At 40.4% G+C, this 20,047-nt stretch overlaps 1 protein-coding gene across 1 annotated transcript; it reads left to right on the top strand.

Annotated features, from left to right (window-relative positions):
* The first annotated feature begins 1,118 nt into the window (after positions 1-1,118).
* hhipl2 (HHIP-like 2) lies at positions 1,119-17,527 on the top strand. The gene is made up of 9 exons (XM_027999862.1): positions 1,119-1,620; positions 4,292-4,944; positions 6,889-7,032; positions 9,072-9,403; positions 9,549-9,675; positions 9,819-9,964; positions 10,044-10,125; positions 15,092-15,174; positions 16,680-17,527. The coding sequence occupies exons 1-9, from the start codon at positions 1,228-1,230 to the stop codon at positions 17,231-17,233; spliced, it is 2,514 nt and encodes an 837-aa protein (XP_027855663.1). The 5' UTR covers positions 1,119-1,227; the 3' UTR covers positions 17,234-17,527.
* The last annotated feature ends 2,520 nt before the right edge of the window (positions 17,528-20,047 follow it).

Genomic DNA, 20,047 nt, shown 5'->3' with positions numbered 1-20,047 from the left:
AGCTCATAGGTAACTTTTCAGCAAGATTTATGAGTTTCTTTTAAGTCAATAATTCCTCAAAATTGATAAAAAAAAGTGCTTGTTCCATTGGCAGATTATTGTACTGACAGCAAAAACATATTTCCCAAATTATAAGTGAAATAATCTGCCAGTGGAACTACTTTTCCGTCAAAATTAAGAGACTATCAACTCAAAACAAGCCTCTGTTTCTTTACGAAAAGTGTCTTGGAAGTTCATTTTATCTTATTTCAAGATATTTGCACTAGAAACTGGACCAGAATCACCTGGTAAGATTTGTTGTTTTCGCAGTTAACAGAGGAGGGTTTGTTGGTCGCTCTGTAATCACAAACCTTTTTTTTTTTTTTAGTTCTGACTAGAAACTTCCTGTGGGATTGAGTTTAAAAACTGTGTGATGGAGGATTTTGTGTTTTTACAGTGAATTTCCATGCCCACCAGAATGCTTATTTGATGTTTGCCACAAGCAACAAAGGGGAACACAGCTTACATATGGAAGACAGTTCAGGCCAGAGGAAGCTTCATAGCCACTAATCTGTTTATATCTATCAATCACCAAGGTGCGCCTTCTTTTTTCTTTTCTTTTTTTGCATGGTCTGTCACTGCTCCTACATTTTCTTTCAGCAGTAATTTTTTTCTTGGAAGCAGCTCAAAATTGTGTAATCCACACCTGACTAGACTTTATATTCAAATACCTCCTGACATGCTGGAACAGTTTATACATTGTGTGGGCATCCAGCTCTGCCCGGAGGCGCTTTACATAGATGTGCGACATAATTACAGTTTGTGTTGCTTTGACCCTTTTCTGTGTGTGCATGCCTCGACACCGTGCCCTGTGTGTGTGTGTGTGTGTGTGTGTGTGTGTGTGTGTGTGTGTTCTTGGCCCCCCTTTTGGGTAATTATGCGTAAAGCTCTGCTAACTTTAGCTGCGGTGCAGAAACCACACAAATAAGTTTGGAATAACAATAAAATATCATTAGTTTTATTTCATTACTTTTGCTTTCTGCTAATTGAACTACTAATAAGTCTGGTTGGAAACGTAACTGGAGTAAAAAAAACAAATAAACAAACAAACAAACAAACAAAAAAAAAACGCCGCAAGACGTTGTGTGCGTTCTTTTGAGCGCGCGCGCGCTCTCACGAGGCCGGCCGAGCCGCCTATATAAACGGGCAGCCGATGGTAAAGGAGTCTCATGGAGTCAGACGGTTGCGATGACGAGCAAGCAGAGGGATGCTCTCCGACCGAGCGGTGCCGTTTGCGCGCTTTTACGCACGGCGGCAGCGGCGGCGCGTGCCTCCCCAAAGCGGGCACGCGGCGCACCAGATGCCATCTTCATCAACATCATCCTCATCCTCGCCATCCTCATCTCAGTGATGTTGCCTGCCACTATCCAGCCAGCATCGGCTCACCCTCAGTGCCTGGACTTCGAGCCGCCGTTCAAGCCGCAGTGGCACCTGGAGTTCTGCTCCCAGTACGAGCAGTTCGGCTGCTGCGACCAGCGGACGGACAACGCGATCGCGGAGAGATACTGGGACGTGATCGAGCAGCTGGAGACGGCGGGCTACGACTTGTGTGAGGACGTGCTGAAGGAAATCATGTGCCAGGTGAGCCTGCTGCATACCGCCTCCACAGCCGGGGCCATTTCGCTTTCACACGACGCTGTGATGGGAGTCGGGTTTAATATGCTGGCGGAATTTCACAGCGTGACCTCGAAGGTGAAGATGAAAAACAATAATTGTTGACGTCGTTACATAACGCATAAGCTGGCGAGTCAGGAGGATGAACCTCAAAAATATCTGAAAATGCAACATGAGCGTGAAATTGTGACACGAGGTTGCGCACTCATCACTGTATTGAAGTGATGTTTGGCTTTTAAAGATGCATTGAAGTTGTTGTTTTTTTTTTTTTTGTAGAACGTACGAAAAAATTCAGTGATTGTTAAAAGCAAGTTTGAAATTTCAAATTCAAAACAGAGTCAAAATGAAACAAGCATATACAGATCCTTTGATGTTTGCTCTGCAAAAGCACAAAATCTTACCAGGTATTTTTGGTTTAGTTTCCAGTGCAAATATCCTAATGCTCTCTAAATAAGAAAAAAACTAACTTACAATTAACTCTTCAGCAAGAAATATGAGCTTTTTTTAAGTCAATAATTCCTTAAAAGTTATTAAAAATTCTAGTTCCATTGGTAGATTATTTTACTTATTAACACGACATTTTTGCCCATTTTATAAGTGAAATAATTTTCCAATGGAAGCAGAACTTTATCATCCACATTAAGCAATTATTTGCTTAAATATCTTGCTGAAAACTTACTTCAGATATTTATACTAGACAAAAAAAACAAACTCTTAAGATTTGCAGTGTGGATTAGCTAGTTGCACGTAAACAGCTGGTTTTTGTAGATTTTAAATCCTGCAAGATTTCTGGCTGTATTTTCAACCTTTCTGCTTGACAGAACTGATAGAGCTCCTCTAAACTGGCTGGCTTTCTGGTACAGAATAGGCTTTTATCTATAGTCCATAAATTTTGAACAGCGTTTATGTCGGGCAGGGTGTTCCAGAATTTTTATGTTTTTATCCATTCCAAAGAAGAAGAAGAAGAAGAAGAAAAAAAAGCAGCACATGTTTGGGATTATCGTCTGTCTGGAAACCTCCAACTGGCTCAAAGTCCCACCCTTCGGACCCAAACCTTCACAGTCAAGATTACGGAGAATTTGTTGTGATGTTTTAAGAACAAATCCAGCATTAACTGGACCGCCGTCCACAGTGAAGCGAGTTTAATCGAGAACGTCCTGACCGCCAAAGAAGTGCCCACTCTGTAATTGTCACCTTCAGGCGCAACTGAAACCCACAGCCTGCCTGTGTGGATGAGACAAAAGTTGTCAGTAGGAAAGCTTTGTAGTCAGATCAACGGAGATTACGCTACTGTGCCACAATGAGTGAATCAGTCAGGAGGAAGTTTTCAAACCTGAAAACACTGTCAGACATGGTGGGGGCAGCATCATGCTGAGGGTGCTCTGGTGCTGGTGGTCCTGATGCAGAGCTGGCCCAAGGCAATGCGAGATAAGTGACTGCTTAGGCCACAGGTGTCAAACTCCAGTCCTGGAGGGCCGCTGTCCTGCAGTTTTTAGATGTGCCACAGGTACAAAACACTGGAATGAAATGGCTTAATGACCTCCTCCTTGTGTAGATCAGTTCTCCAGAGCCTTAATGACCTAATTATTCTATTCAGGTGGTGCAGCAGAGGCACATCTAAAAGTTGCAGGACAGCGGCCCTCCTGGACTGGAGTTTGACACCCCTGGCTTAGGCCCTCCACACCACTAGGGGACCTACAAGAGTAATAAAGTTATATATATATATCTATATGTAAATTTTGAATAATATTGAATAACAAAAATTAAATGCTATTACATATGGAAAAATGATTTTTATATTATTTTTTAGCTAGTTTTCATTTACTTTTTCATGTAAATTTAGCGTTTATGAGCTGATATTACTTTAAAATAGTTAACATGACGCGGCACACTCTACATTTCAAAATCCAAATATTTTATTTTTAGTTTGCTTCTTCCGTATGGTTAAAATCAAAAGCTATAATAATGATATAATAGCTATAATAACAGTGATACGATGTTACAAATGACGCTAACGATAGCAGGTGTGTTACACACCAGCTACTGCTAGTGTGCAGTAGCTGGTCACTAAATATATCTATAAAGCACTTTTCACAGATAATTGCATCACAAATGGCTTTACAGAGTCTAAAGTACAAGAGAGGAATGACATCAACGTACATTGAAACTGGTTTTGGTATCAATGAGCAGCGCTGGATTTTTCCGAGTTAGGAATGACGTCACACCTGAGGTGAGGAGTTTCTTAAAGAGACAGAGGCCCGATTTCAAGACGTTAAATTACAAAGTCAAATTTCTCTTAAGTCATATTTGATATATAAAGCATTTTTAGAACTGAAGGTAACAATTACTTGACTGTTCTATAAAACTGCACTATGTGCCTGGGAAATACATGACACAGCCCCTTTAAGAACTCTAAATTAACACATCATCCACACTGATAATTAGTTTATTTAGAGCTGTAATTAACTCTTTGGAGACGTTTATGTTTTGCTTATTTGACCTCAACCCCGAATAAAAGCATAAAGAGATTCTTTTGATATTTTCAATGCATCGGGTTGTGCGATTCGTTCGACATATTTTGTTGTCGTTGTCGTCGTCATCTCGTCATTGCCTAAACATCTTCCGATGAATCACCCAGGAGTGCTCTCCTTACGCTGCCCACCTGTACGACGCGGAAGACCCCTACACTCCGGTCAGAGACCTGCCGGGACTCTGCTTTGGCTACTGCTCCGAGTTCCACAGCAAGTGTCGCCACGTTGTCCGATATCTGACCGACAACCAGCTGCTGCTGGACACGTCCGGACGGGACATGGCCACCTTCTGCAGCCTCATCAACCTCTCCGACCAAGACTACTGCTACCCCAGGGTCCTGAAGAGCACCGACCTCAACAGAAACCTGGGGCAGGTGGTGGAGGACCCCAGGGGGTGTCTCCAGGTGTGCCTGACCGAGGTGGCCAACAGCCTGAGGAATCCGGTGCTGATGCTGCACAGCGGCGACGACACGCACAGGATGTTCATCGCCGAACAGCTGGGCTTTGTTTGGGTGTACCTGCGCGACGGCAGCCGGCTGGAGCAGCCCTTCCTGGACATGAGCGGAGCGGTGCTGACCACTCCCTGGCTGGGGGACGAGAGGGGCTTCCTGGGCATGGCCTTCCACCCCAAGTACCGCCGCAACGGCCGCTTTTTCATCTACTACTCCATCCAGTTCGACGGCAAGGTGGACAGAATCCGAATCAGCGAGATGAAAGTGTCCGACGGCGACATGAACGTCGCCGATCCTTACTCTGAGAGGTAAGGCGATAAAGTTCGGCCTCTGATGCGACTCCGATATATATTTGAGCAATTCATCAATTGACGGCACGATCAATTGATGAATTGGATGAAAAGGAGATCGATGGTTTCCATTCCGATGATTAATAATATCACCGGAATATTGAGACATCATAATACATTTGGTTTAGGTTGTAAGTAGGCCTGTTACGATAACAAACTGAGCTGGACGATAAATTGTCCCAATAATTATTGGATAACATTCTTGTTGAGAATGTTGTTGTTTCAAGACCATTTTCAAGTAATATATTGATAAGTTCACGACAATGCAAGTTTCAGAGTGAACAAGTACACTTTCATTTTGCACAGAGCACTTCACACGAACTGGAAGATATTTTAAGAATTAATAAAATGGAAACAAAAAAACACTTACAACCTAGACCAAATGTAATACTACGTCTCTGTAAACGAAATTGCCCTTCAAAAAATATCGATCATCAGAATGGAAATGATCCAGCTCTTTTTAATTCATCATTTGATTATTTGACTAATTGGGCATTGCGACAGGCTTAGTTTAAGTGGTTTTTATTTATAGTTCTTTGCTTGGTGTGTTTTGTTTTGCCTCTTTACAAAATTAAAGTTTATTGGCCTTTGACAGAGACAGCTTGCGTTATCATGCCGTTATCAATACAATACTTTGAAAAGGTTTCAAAGCAACAATGTTATCGTTTATCGCAACAATTATTGAGCCAATTTAACCCCCAGCAAAATTTGTTATTGTGTATAACGGCATACAATATAACCGTATGTTGTAAAAGCTCCAAAAGCTCGCACTGATGATTTATTGTTGACGTCCCGTTGAGGCAGGGGCAAATTTCTCTGGGGCAGATTCCCCTGAAACTCTAACAAAGGCCAAAGAAATCTTAGATGTCGTTAACTAATATTTAAACATGAAAATAATTTAAAAAATTTTTTTGCAGTTATTTGGATGATGCAACTTTTAAACGCCTCAGGCCTCTGTCAGGAAATAGAGCATTAGAGTTAAGTTACGCCCCAGATATGACAGAAGCGGGAGTAAATCTTGGATGAAAGCTCGCCTGCGGGTCGTATTTCATGAAGAAATATTTCTCCGTTACTACCTAGGCTGGCGTGCGGGGTTAATTCGCTGCAGAGTCTGTTTTACAGCTGACATCTGAAATCACACGTAGCTACTTGGACTTACAGTCTTTTCTATATGAAAGTAAGACTTATTATAATCAGAAGCGCTTCAATAACTAGTTTTGCTCTCTTTTCAGCTAAAGGTGTTTTGATGAGATGCAATGTCCACTCCTGACAGACGTTTTCAGCAGTTTGTAAAAAAAAAAGTATTCTCCCTTTAACCTTTTTTTCGCATTTTGCCATGTAATAGACCAATAAAGGTGCATAACAATGCACAGCAAAGTTAAGGCGACGGAAAATGACACTGGTATATTGAAAAATATTTTAATAATCCGACAGGATTTAGAGGCGAAACAATCAGAGCTGTTGTCTGAGCAAACGCCTGGTGGAACCGAGCATCTGCTGAGCTCATTATGTGAGCTACTTCTCAGAGCAACGCTGGTAAAAAAAAAATAAAATAAAAAAAAAAGTTTTAAAACTGTTGTTAAAAAGGTTAATAAAGGAGCCGTGTTGTTCAGGGTTTCAGAAAGAGCAGGAGTTTCTTAAAGAGACAGAGGCCCAATTTCAAGCTGTTAAATTACAAAGTCAAATTTCTTTTAAGTCACATTTAATATATTCACCAATTTTAGAACAACTGAAGGTAACAGTTACATAACTGTGCTATAAAATGGCGCCTGGAAAATAGATAATAATGCTCGTTTAAGAAGAACACAATTTGTAGTCTCCAGCAGTGGTTTTCTGCTCACTAACGATCACGAGCTAGAGGCATAAACATGAACTTTGTTAGCATCCTTTTCTCATTCGCAGAGTTATTTTAGAAATCGAGGAGCCGGCTGCAAATCACAACGGCGGTCAGCTGCTGTTTGGTCAAGACGGCTGCCTGTACGTCTTCACGGGAGACGGTGGGAAAGCCGGGGATCCGTTTGGGAAGTACGGCAACGCACAGAACAAGTGAGAGCCGCCGGGTTGCTTCACGCTCGGGAGAACATACAAACACACAGCACCTGCAGTCAATTCAGCGTTGTTCATTTAGCACAAGTTCACAACAAACGTAATCACAAGGTCACAGCTCCATTTCATATCCAATCACGTGGAAAAAGTCTATTGTGAAGTTTTTATTAAAACAAACGATGTAAGATACAGATAAATACCAAATCCCTTAACAGACCAAGCTGGAGACCTGGAAGATCTGCCTGTTTTTATCAACCCAGGTTTATACTGCAGTGTGAAGGTGTTGAAACAGACCAATCAGTTTCTTTGGAGTTTTGTCAACTCTGGCTCCAGGGCTTCGGATCAATAGTTTGGGACTAGATGTATTCTCTTTCGTTCGAAGTACTCAGAGGAAATTGTTAAAATGAACTAACACGCGGCTCGTACAATACACTTTAATAGTTCTTCTTGTTCATAAGTGAGTTCACTGCTTTCCAGATTTTAAAAAATAAATCTTCGGGCCTATGATGGAGGATGTACCGTATCCTGTCCAGTTGCAGGGTATCAGTCAAAGTTGAGACCCAGTGTCTTAAAAGTTGGGATTTTCTTCTGTTTCCAGAACAGCAGGATTCGACTCTGTGCACACAATGTGTTATTATGTCTTTGTTACCGTCTCAAGTTGTTCTGACGTACCTGGAATAACCAACAGTGCATCCTGTCTGATTTTGATGGGCTTTTGAGAAGAATGAAAATAATGCTTGTGATAATGCATCAAACCTGCCACCTGTCTTAGATCTGCACACATGTCCCTTATTAATCCTACGAGATCTGTAATTTTTATAATTTTAGATATGAATGTGGAATTTATATCCAGCAATTTCGGGAACTGACAGTCTGACGAATAAGGAGCGTAGTTTTTATAGAAAGCTTTACAGAGATATGTGGTCTGAAAGAGCAATAAAATGTCCTCTTCTGTTGTGACAAAAACTGATGAAAACCTCGAGTCAGTTTCACTGAGCATGTCAAATCCCAACAGTATCTATTTATTTTTACTGTCTCAAGTTGTTCTTATATGCCTGGAATATGTAATCACAAGCATTATTTTCATTCTTCAGATCAGTGAGGATCTGTAAATCAGGGCAGATCCTCACTGATGTTGGAGAACTTTAGTGAACAAACAGAGTCATAAAGACTGAGGAAGAGTCATAAAGACTGAGGAAGAGTCATAAAGACTGAGGAAGACGCTAGAGAGGTCATGGCCAACTATCCCAAAATGAAGTAGAAGGATGACCTCATTAGGGGGAACCAACCAATCGGTGTCCTCAGATGGAAGAGCTGCGACAGACCAACCATTAGCCACAATTTGTAACAATAAAACCAATACAAACGATGAAAATTAGATGTGCATTGGGTAAGATCAGCATTGATCATTCTCTCAGTTTAAATATGTCTTATGGGGCCATAGAAGTAAAACTCACACCGGATGTTGGCAATCTTTGGTTCCTTTCTGTGAACTGTGATCTTCGGTCATTTCTATTTTTCAATTGGATGTGAGTTTGGTGTCAGACGAGGCCGTTCTGGCAGCCGGAGTTTCTCTGAAACCAATCAAGAGATTCCTTGATGTTTGACACACTGCTGGCCAGCACAGACATACACACTATATTCATCTTCAGCTTCTTATCTGGAATGTTCTTATGCATTTCTCCGTTCATCTGTCATTGATTTATGGAAAGTCCTCCAGAATCATAAGCACTGCACAATTCCTGAGCCGTAAATATGAATAAATTCAACATTAAACATACTGGAAGTTGAAAGTGTTGCATCATTTTCAGCCTCATTTTTAGCATTTCCATTCGGCAGCAGGTTAAATTGATAAAAGTAATGCAGTATTTTAACTTCACAGTAGAGAAAATCATATAGTTTTATTAGGCAGGTGTAGGGAAAAAATATCGGTATTGACATCGGTTGTCGGCCAAATGAGTTTTAGTACATCGGCATATCGGATATCGACTAAAAATTAAATATTGTGCGTCCCTCCATTTTTTAATCTGGTTACTCAGGAGTTCTTTGTTGGGCAAAGTGCTGCGCATCAATGTGGATGGAAGTGACCCGCTCGGGAAACCGTACCGGATCCCACCTGACAATCCGTTCTCCAGAGACCTGGACGCTCGGCCGGAGGTGTTCGCATACGGCGTACGGAACATGTGGCGATGCTCCGTGGACCGCGGCAACCCGGTGAGCGGCTACGGCCGCGGCCGGATCTTCTGCGGAGACGTCGGTCAGAACCGCTACGAGGAAGTCGACATCATCGTCAAAGGGGGAAACTACGGGTGGAGGGCGAAGGAGGGCTTCGAGTGCTACGACATCAAGCTGTGCCAAAACGCCTCTCTGAGTAAGTAACTCCTTCCTGTTCCCTTTAACAGTGGAAACTAGGAGCCATTTTCTGACACTTTCGCCACCTGCTGTTTCTGGCGGAAGAGTTTTCCCATCCGCTAGATTTTTAGTAAAGTCTGACGTGCGTTTCTCTGCCACAACAGATGACATCCTCCCCATCTTTGCATATAGCCATCATGTCGGGAAGTCTGTGACGGGGGGGTATGTGTACAGAGGATGTGAATCACCAAATCTGAACGGCCTGTACATTTTTGGAGACTTCATGACTGGGTAAGATTGCCTTAATCTGTGCCAAATCCAGACTAAAAATAACGGTTTTCTGCTCCTTAAGAGAAGGAATAAAGACTCAAAATACACTTCTGAGTAAAAACTGTGACTTTTCTTTTTACTTCCGGTTCCTTTTGTTCATTTAGTCGGCTCCTGGCATTAGAGGAAAACAAAGCAGCTGGGACCTGGAAAGAGAAGAGCATATGCATGGGTAGTACAACAACCTGCTCCTTTCCTGGACTCATCAATCATCACCACAAATTCATCATCTCCTTCGCTGAAGATGAAGCAGGTTGGCTTTGCTCAGTTCCTCATTATGAGTTCCAACGCTTCTTCCTCCTTTTGACGATTTGTTTGTGATTTCCTGTCAGGGGAGCTGTACTTTCTGGCCACCTCGTACCCCAGTGCCACGTCCCCGAGTGGAACGGTGTTTAAATTCATGGACCCGTCCAGGTACAGCATCACGCACAGACCTTTTTTAGATTATTATTCATTACACACCGCGCTACAGAATACTACGGCGGAGTGTTAAGGACATTGTAGATAAAAAAACAGATGAGAAAATTTCCACCAAGTTTAATCTCCAAAAATGTCTTGAAAAATCAAGTTTTAAAAGTCAAAGATTTTCTAGAAAAAATAAATAAATTCTGAGGCTAATCTTGGAAATTGTCTTGAAAAAATCTCAGAAAGTTTTTTGAATTTGAAAAGTCAAAAGATAGCCGAAAAATTTCAAAACTTGAATTTTTTTGACTTTTGAAACAAATGTAAGTTTTTTTTTGTTGCAAATTTGCAATTTGGCTGTTAAAAGTTTAATTAAATGTTCAATATTTAAAGTGGTATTAATGCTTTAGTAATACACTCTACATAAGTTACTCAAACAATGTTTCTTTTACCGTATCAACGATACTCAGTGCCATTGGAGGACATTTTGCAAGATTTGTGACTTCGTAGCAAAAGACAAAAAGTGCAATAAAAAACTTCAGACATGACACCGAGCTCATTAGCTGAAGTCTAACTTTCTTGCTTTGTAGGAACTTTTTATAAAGAACAAATCAAGTAGAGGTTATACAACTCAAAGTTCAGAGAAGTTATGCAATCATCCATGGAAACTGATCACAATGGCTCCTTTGCTGCTCCCCTTCTGGCTTGTGTGACACAGAGCTCTTTGAGGCTTCAATTTCAATCTGGAAAAACAGTCAATCAGGTTCCAACACACCAAGCTGACAGATGCGCTTTGCAGGATGGAGTCTTTTTTCCTCTTTCAATGTCTGCTGTAAATAACCGATTGGATCTGTTTTCTTCAGATGTTGTAGCGCCGATAAGTAGCCATGTGTTCCTCTCAAGCGTTTTGGCTGAAAGGAATAACTAAAGTGTGCAAATAGCCAAAGAAAGCCGGTTTGTTAATCGGCTGCCGGTTTCCCCAACACAATGAAACGGCTCAGGTTCACAAACACACAGTTTGTCATTTTATTCCTCCTAAACTGTTACATAAAGCACAGAGGGGTTTCTTTATGACATATACTGGCATATAATCACGTATTTTCTCAGAAATGTATGTTTTTTTTAAAATTATTTTTTACTCTCCACTTGTGGTTCCTGGTTTTGATTTGGGGTGTCATATGTAACACTGAGATATTGCTATCCTTGATTTACATTAAGATCAATTCTTTAGGTCAAATGTTGAACATAGAGTAATTAGCTTTACGTTGCATTAATGACTTAGCAGGTAAAAGACTAATGGTGTCGTACGGTAAAATAAAAATCCCATCAGTTAACAGACTGATTAATTTCTTGGTATCATAAATACATATTTTGTTTTCTCCAGTCAGTTAAAAGCTCAAAAACTCAACTTTGCCGCTCAGTCCTCATGTAAATCCAACAGTGTGATTAAATCTTGTAGGGATTAAATCTTGTACAGACATGAAATGTCCATTTAAGTAAAATAATATTTCATTTATGTGATCCGTCTATCTCTCCAGTAGCATTACTCTGCCTCGATGACTGAATTAAACACTGTAAACTAAAACAAACATGCAGGATTCCACACTGTCATGCTGCAAACAAAATTAGTGTACATGTCTACTTTAAGTAATCAACACAAGTATTCTTACTTCATGTGCTTTATGTGCAAAATTCAAGTCTAGAAATGCAGGCGTTCTTGCATCAGTTTATGAAAAGGACAGGCGAGAAGGGGTCGTCTTTCCTCTGGAGGCCTCTTTCGCTCTGATGACTGAGTCTTTTCATGTAAATGTCCCAACTTGAAGTCAATAAAAAAAAAAAACAAAAAAAAAAAAACATCTGGACAGTATTGGACTTGGGGGGAAAAGCAGGTAACTTCCAGTTGTGATGTTTCAGGAATGTGGAGCTCCATTAAAATACTCCATGAAGTTTATCAAAGCAAGAAAAAGCAAACAATTTTCTCTGAGGGGTGCAAAGAAAATAAAGTGTGGGAAAAATCATAATCAGTCATCGGAACTAAATATTTTAAATATTAAATATAAATATATATGTATTTGGCTTGCTCCTGCAGTCTCTGGTGTAAACTCTTTATGCAGGCTTGAGTGCAGCCGTTCAGTTGGAGTTCTGCACAGGAGCCTTTAGGATTTCTCCTCCGTTTCTCCCAAACTAATAACTCTGGGAAAGTTTTAACCACATTGTCCCTGAATCAGTCCCAGAGCGGCACTCTGCACAGCACAGGCGCGCCTCGTCATTTCAAACATGTGGTGCAGAAAAGGAAAACGACACTGTGAATGAAGTGCAACACCTTCCTCCTTATAGGGCTAAACGCATCGTCACAAAAAAAAAAAGTGTAAACTTATACTTCCTACATGGATAATAAAAAAACAAACTCAAGAAGAAAATCTGCTATTTGCAGACCGTGTCAGCCACTGGATAAATACATTTATACACGAGGATGGTAAGAAAGCAGCATATTTTAATGAATAACGCTTGATTCTTGAAATGATAATGGTGTCAGTTGAATGCGAGACTGTTCAGAAGTCACTGGAGAGATTGGTGTAGAAATAAAAAGCTGTTATTTATTTTGGACGAGTGGTCTGTAAAGACAGTGGTGGTGGTGTTTGCAGGAATGGTGCATGAAAAAAAAGCTAATTTTTTTATTATAATTTTTTTTTAAATCGCTCGCCCCTTTCTACTGTCACCCTGGGCAACTGCCTATATAACCCATATTAAAAACTGCTACAGCTTAAAGTACACAATTGACAAGAACAGTATTCCTCACATGAACAAACGTATTCACATGTGATTTTAACTCTTTTGAAATTGTTTTTTTTCTTCATCAGTGGGGTATTTTCAGCGTTTTGTGAACATTTGTAAAGCAAACGCAGCCACTGACACCTGCTCCTACATCACATGGCCGACCTCCTCGCTGCCTCCCCCCAAAAAGCATAAAACAGCAAAAAGATGGAAATAAACATCGGCAATCACTTCACATTTCACACCGTTAAAATTGGACCGACATGGTTTTTCAATTATCCAGCAGTCCTGAATGTTTATACTCTCGCGCCCTCATCAGTTTCGGATCGTTTTGCTTTAGCACGTTATTAAACTAGTGAGCTTTACTTTCATTCGTACTATGTGACAGAGTTTAACAAAATTGTATTTCTTAAAGCTCAACACAAGACAAAAGACAGTGTATGCCAGCACATATGGCCACTACCGACAATAAGAAGCTCTGGTTAAACACAGTTGTTCTGCAGTGCAGACTGCAGTAACCATTTCCAGAGCGCAGACAGTCTAATAACCCATGTGCGGGGTGAGTGAGACCATTTATAATCCCAGTAGATCTGCTCTGGCAACGTAAATAATGTCGTTGTTGAACAGATGGGAGCAAGGTCCTGCTGGTTTTCTCGACTCTTTAAAGCGCCTTCTGTTCAGCGGTAGAGCAGCTACCAAATCAGACTGAGATGTCGCAGGTCAGCGTGCTTAGAGTGGACTTCCTGTATGGAAGTCGTGAAGACGGACATTTTGATGTTTTCAGCCTTTGGAGAAAATGGAGCCGCTGTTGCGGCGTTCACATTCTCCTGAAGGCAACAGTGATCTCTCGTCAGGTTGTTGTTGCCACACAGGCCTCGAGTCGGTTCACTTCCTCTCTGTTTGCGTCACCATCTAATTACTGGAGAGGTGCACTGCTGTTATGTTTTATGATGTAATTCAGCTCATAATTGGCGCAGCAGTCAAAGGTCAACAAAGCCAACAGTAGCTGTGTTTCCGTTACAAAAGTGTGCAAAACTTTGTCAATATTCCACTAATGCAAAAAAAAAAAAAAAAGTTGCAATTGTTATGTTCACATTAAATAAGAAACAATTAAAATCACATGAATAAGTTTGTTCGCGTGATAAGAAATAAAAAACATATCTCAAGCTACTTCCTGTTTTCTTCTTTGTGGTTTTTGCCAGCAGTAGCATCCGGTTGTTGATCATGTGACTCGTAATGTGAAAAAAGGGTTTCTATTGCAGTTTCGATACGGCGTCATCCTAGCGGCAAAACGTTTTTGGGGGGCATGTGGAGGTAAAGTTTTTTTGGAATTGCCGCGTTTCCATTAAGGGATTTTATTTCTTGAGTCAAATTGCGCAACTACGTGGTCAATGGAGGAAACAGCTATTGAGGGTCTTAAAATACAGCCCTGCGGAACCCCAGTGATCATGATGGCGTGTTGAAGGTGGTTTTTCCCCAAAACGTACCGAATGGGGTTTGCCTTACAGCCAGCTACACAAAGATATGCTGATGCTAAGTGACCTCAGGTTCTTTTAATAGGTCTTGTGGGATCATCGTACTGAAAGTAGAACTAAAGCCAATAAAAAGCGACCTTGGAACATTTATTTTCCAGATAAGCCAGAGTCAGGAAACACAGATGTTTCTAAGATCAGCACAATCGCAGACTTCTCTGATAAAGACAAAAAAAAAAAAAAAAAATGATAGAAATAAGGTTTGGATACAAGGGTTTAACCTTATTTTTCACAAACTTTTATTTAGTGCTTGCTGTGTTTGAGATTATTCAGGTTCAAATGATTGTTCCACAGAAACACACCGAGGAACGGGCGAAGGAATTTGTCCTGATCTCAAAACTACTGGTACGCTGCCGACAGTGAGCAATTTAAGCACACACACTACCTAAATAACACATAGTATACATCTATAGATGGAGGGAGCAATTACAGAGGTTGTGTGCTTTGCTCCAGGGAACATCTGTCGGGTCTCAGAATAGAGTGAGGTTACTAATCCTGCACTTCCTGCCAGTCGAAGAACAAACGAGCATTTTTAAGCCGAGTTGTGTTTTTTATGGCTTAGTTTAACAACCTAAAAGAAAAAAAATTCAAATGTAGTTTTTTTTATGTTGTAAATAGTAGTTATACTTCTAAAAGACAACTTAATGAGTTTAACTTGTCAACTTTTGCAGGAGAGCTCCTCCAGGGAAATGCAAGCAGAAACCTCTGCCTGTGAAGGTGAAAGGGAAAAAGTTTCCATTCGTCCCCAGTGAACGTAAGTCAAAACGCTCATCAGCACTGAGTGTCATCAGCTTTCTAATGAGGTGTGAGGCTGCGCTTTCTGAGAAGTTCAACCAAGAGGGAGCTTATAGAGGGCAAAAAGGTCACGTCGAACAATTTAGCCCTGAGGGGACGCCACATGAGAGACGAGCGCTTACAGGTAAACGCAGCAGCCGGTTGAACTCTGATGATACGGCCTCAAAACGAGAGTCAAAGCAATGCAATGTTGAGCCCTCAATTACAAACAACATGATCCGAGTCATGAAAATAAAAAAGAACACTGTGGTTTACCGTATCAAAAACGGCACTTTAAAATCAGCATGAAGTGAGTAAAAATGTTGCTTTTAAAAAGAAAAGACTCCACGACCAGCTGGGACATGCACATATTATGGAACATGCACATATTTTAGTAAATTACATCTTTCTGTAATTAGATCATCAGTAACACCCAATTACAAGACATATATATGAAAAGCTGAAGTAAAAGTAACTATGTGGGTGTAAAAGGTCAGCTCTAAGTAGTTCCTGTCTTGCAGGAGATGACAGCCTTTGCATTTTTATTTCGTTTAAATACAGATGAGTTTGTCCCGAAGGCTAAAACTGACAGCCCCAGTTTGAGAGGAGCCAAGACCATGTACTTTCTTAAAACAAATCCAATCTGAAAAACATAACAGCAGTCGATCCAAGAGTCATTTGAGCCGTTCTCAGCTTTGCTTTTGGTGGTCATTTACACTAAATCTGGTGATTTTTCGCACCAGAAACGAAGCTAGGAAGCGGTGCGCCGTCGATAATCTTCCTGTGTGAAACAGAGTAAACATTTAAATAATCAAAACCTGATATAAAAGTAAAGCAATGAAAATACAAAACAACAAAACTTTAATCTGAACACTTGATTCGATTTCATTCCGATTTTTAGGGTCACAATTGGATTCAGAAACCAATTTTTCTATTCAAATGGTCTAGGGATTGTTTAAATTATGTGACTGAGAGGAGAAAAAGACAAAATGTGAACAAACTGTTGTGAGTTTCCATAAATTAAATATCAAATTCAATCAGTTTCTATTTGAAAAAAAAAAATAAAATAAAACAAGTTTGTGGATAAAATTTTATAATTACCAGAATTAGGTTAGCTTAGCTTTTTCTTAAGTAAAAAAAATTAAAAATATTAAAGAGTTATTCAAAATATAATTATACAAAAAATTAAGCACACTGAAATACATTTTTGAGCAGCATCCTTATACTGTGCTTGTCTTTAGAACGCCATACTCTCTCTGTTTCATTCCCTTTTTACACCAGAGACGCACAGCCACATTTAGTACATTATAAGACTATTAAAAGCCCGTTTTACATCAAACACGTTTAAAAAGGGAAATGCCAAACATTCCCCCTTTTTAAACCCGATTTCGGTGGCCAAATGCTCCATTTTTACAAGTTACAAAATATTTGGCTGCAGAGTTGTTAAAGTACAAGTACTTACTGCTGGCATGTGTGCCGTTCCAGAGACTGTGCTGAAGGCAAACGAGAAACCGACCAGACCACCACTAAGAAAATACAAACCGGCCACCAAACTGCCGGCGGTGAGCGGTCGGTACAGATCCACCACGACCGCAGCCAGCACCACAACCAAAGCCGCTGCCGCCAAGCCGGACAGGAAAATGCCGCCCAAGCCGGTCGGCAGGAACAAGAACAAATCGTGGCAGAAAGAGAAGAAGCTCAAGGAGAAAGACATGAACAAGAACGCCATGGGCAGGAAGCCGAAACCACCAACGAAGAAGACGGCTGCGAAGACGCCAGGCAAAGCCAAGGCGAAGCCAAAGACGACCCAGACCGCCACAGACGGTTTAAAGGGTAGGAAGCTGTCAGAGAGCCTGGGGGAAAACAAGATCACCTCGAAGAGGAGTCTCCCACAGATGACAACGGGACTGAACGCAACAACATCTGACAGGGAGCGTCTCGTCTTCAACAATGCAACCAAGACAAACGTCAAAAGCAAAGTACAAAAGACGTTGCCTTGGGTAAGAAGCAAGCACATAAAAAGTGCAGAAACACTGTAGAAAAAAAAGAGAAAAAGTTAACATGTCGCTGCTTTGTACATTTCAGCTTTTTGTTGTAAAGAATATGCTCATTTGCTTCTCTGCCATCGGTCAGAAAGACACATAATCAGCAGATTTCAGCTTCTAAACTGACAAGACCTTCGACCTTTTCCTCAGACTGCATAGAGTTTATGCTAAGCTAATGATTTAGGTGTTCAGTAACTTGTGCTCAAATGTGTACAGATGCAGATGATGTCCGTCTACTAACTGGATAACAACTGTACAAACAGAATCTACATTTTACATGTCAGATTTTTTTTAAAAAATCTTAAAAGTTAAGTACCTTTTGCTATTCAGTTATTAATCGGTTAATCCAAAAATTATTACCGATTCACATGTAGATGTGTGCTTTTAGCTGCAGATTCATCCTTTGCCACACATGAGCAAGCGTATGCTAAATAAAATCCTATGTTATTGCATTTTAGGCAATAAAATGTTTTTTTATTTAAAAAAAAAAGGAGAAGAAACTTAATTGTTTATTTGCATTTTTTAGTGAATTTCTAATAGAAAAAGGCTTAAGCTCTTAATGCTCGATTGTCAAATCAATCCATTGAATAATCGATTATTAAAATAATCCTTAATTGAAGCCCTACTTCAGTGTTTTCATGGAATGGTTTGTGTTACATTTCAACAAAACGACACCAAAAAGAAGCAGTAACATATATATACAGTACAGACCAAAAGTTTGGACACACCTTCTAATTCAATGGGTTTTCTTTATTTTCATGACAATTTATAAGGCAAGAAATCCCACTTATTAACCTGACAGGGCAGGTTGACCTATGAAGTGAAAACCATTTCAGGTGACGACCTCTTGAAGCTCATCAAGAAAATGCAGAGTGTGTGCAAAGCAGTAATCACAGCAAAATGTTGCTACTTTGAAGAAACTAGAATATAAGGGATATTTTCTGTTGTTTTACACTTTTTTGTTTAGTGCATATTTCCACATGTGTTATTCATAGTTTTGATGCCTTCAGTGTGAATCTACAATGTCAATAGTCATGAAAATAAAGGAAACTCATTGAATTAAAAGGTGTGTCCAAACTTTTGGTCTGTACTGTATATATATATTAAGATCTGTTTTCTTCCTTCCAGAAATATCAACATCCAACAGAAGAAAATATATATAAGTCATCTTTTTGCAAAAGTTCTACACCAGATTTCCTACAGTAGATATGAACATTGATCGGTTGTCGGCTCCAAACGAGCTTCATTTATCCAGACGCTGGACTGCGAAGGCTGCAGACATCTCACAAGCATTAAACTTAAGAAACCCAATAAAATACATAAGAATTTGGCTTTAGCATGACAATACTTTTGCAAGGTCACCGCATCTTCTCCAAGAATCCACACCAATCCTTCTGAATGTTCAGCCAGTCCCTTGACGCGGCAGCAGGCCGCTGTCGTACGCAGCTATGCGTGTAATTTTGCCGCCTCCTTTATGTTTTATTTTTAGCCGTTATAGAGCCGTCGGTTTCTGCTGCCCGTCCGTATCTGGTGCATATCAAAAAGTCTAAAATAGCAACTGGCACGCACAGAACCCTGCAATAACTACACTGAGCTGAGCATTTTTAGATCGGGGCTGATTTCACAGGCCACACAGGGGGTTAAAAATAAACATTCAAAGTGTCCGTACATGTCCGCAGTCGTCTGTAATTAGACACCGCAGCACCGATCGTCAGCGAAGCCGCGGTGACTGTGGCTTCGCGTAACGACTGCAGTAAATTAAAAACCATCTGACTTCCACGTGCGGCGCTGCACTCTGGGGTCGCATAAATCTCAAACTGGAGTTTGTGCTTCTAAAAAGGAGAAGCTGAAGTGACATTTTTTTATTTACCCCTCCAGGGGGTCTTTTGTGAGCTCTAGTGTCCCTTATATGACAGTAGGCTGACAGGAAACGGGGAAGGAGAGGAGGGAAGACATGCGGCAAATGTTGTGGGGTCCGGGAGTCGAACCCGCGACGGCCGCATCGAGGACTGAAGACCTCCAAATACGGGTCGCGCTAACACTACGCCACCACGGCACGCCCTGAAGTGACATTTTTAACTCTATTTCCCCCCTAACGCCCCTCTCCACCAATGCTAGAAACAGAGATGGCAACAGAGTGCCTGACAAAAGTATTTGTCAGGTACAAACATTTGAAACGTTTCACATTTTTTTCACAAACAACAAACTCCAGGGTATCAAATTGGGATTTTATGCGATGCTTTTTTTGTTTTTTTTTCCCACACATAAATCTTTTGATGACTTTAGAATGCTGCACTATATTTTTATTTAGAGGGATCAGGGTAAAGAGGGCTCAATACAAATGCACATGTGAGATTTTTTCATATACGTTCTGTTGGTCGATTGCATCCAATTATATATTTTTTTATTTTCCCCCAATTCATAGTCGTCCCACCTCTCGCATGATTGAAAATAATGATCAAATTTGACTTTATATCCTTTCATTTTTTTTCCAAAATGGCTGTCACTTACCGTATTTATTAATTGAGTTGCTCTATTAATAAAGCAGCTCAATTAGCATCGTCCAAGTTCATGCTAGGGCTAATAAAAATTAGATGTGGAGAACAATATTGTGTGTGAAACATCTTTATTTGGCTGTACTTTGTCCAGAATTTTGCCTTTTTATTGTAAAATATTTCAAAGAGAACAGGCGATCCAACTTACAACATTTTTCAGTGCAGGATTAATTCTTAAAAAGCATCAATTAAGCATCTTTTTTTGAAAATAACTGTCCCTGCATATATATGTGTGTGTCTCCTTAAATTATAA

This window comes from Xiphophorus couchianus, chromosome 19, assembly GCF_001444195.1.
Source record: "Xiphophorus couchianus chromosome 19, X_couchianus-1.0, whole genome shotgun sequence".
Lineage (NCBI taxonomy): Eukaryota > Metazoa > Chordata > Actinopteri > Cyprinodontiformes > Poeciliidae > Xiphophorus > Xiphophorus couchianus.
The sequence above is the reverse complement of the archived record's forward strand: the minus strand, read 5'-3'. Positions and strand labels throughout refer to the sequence as shown.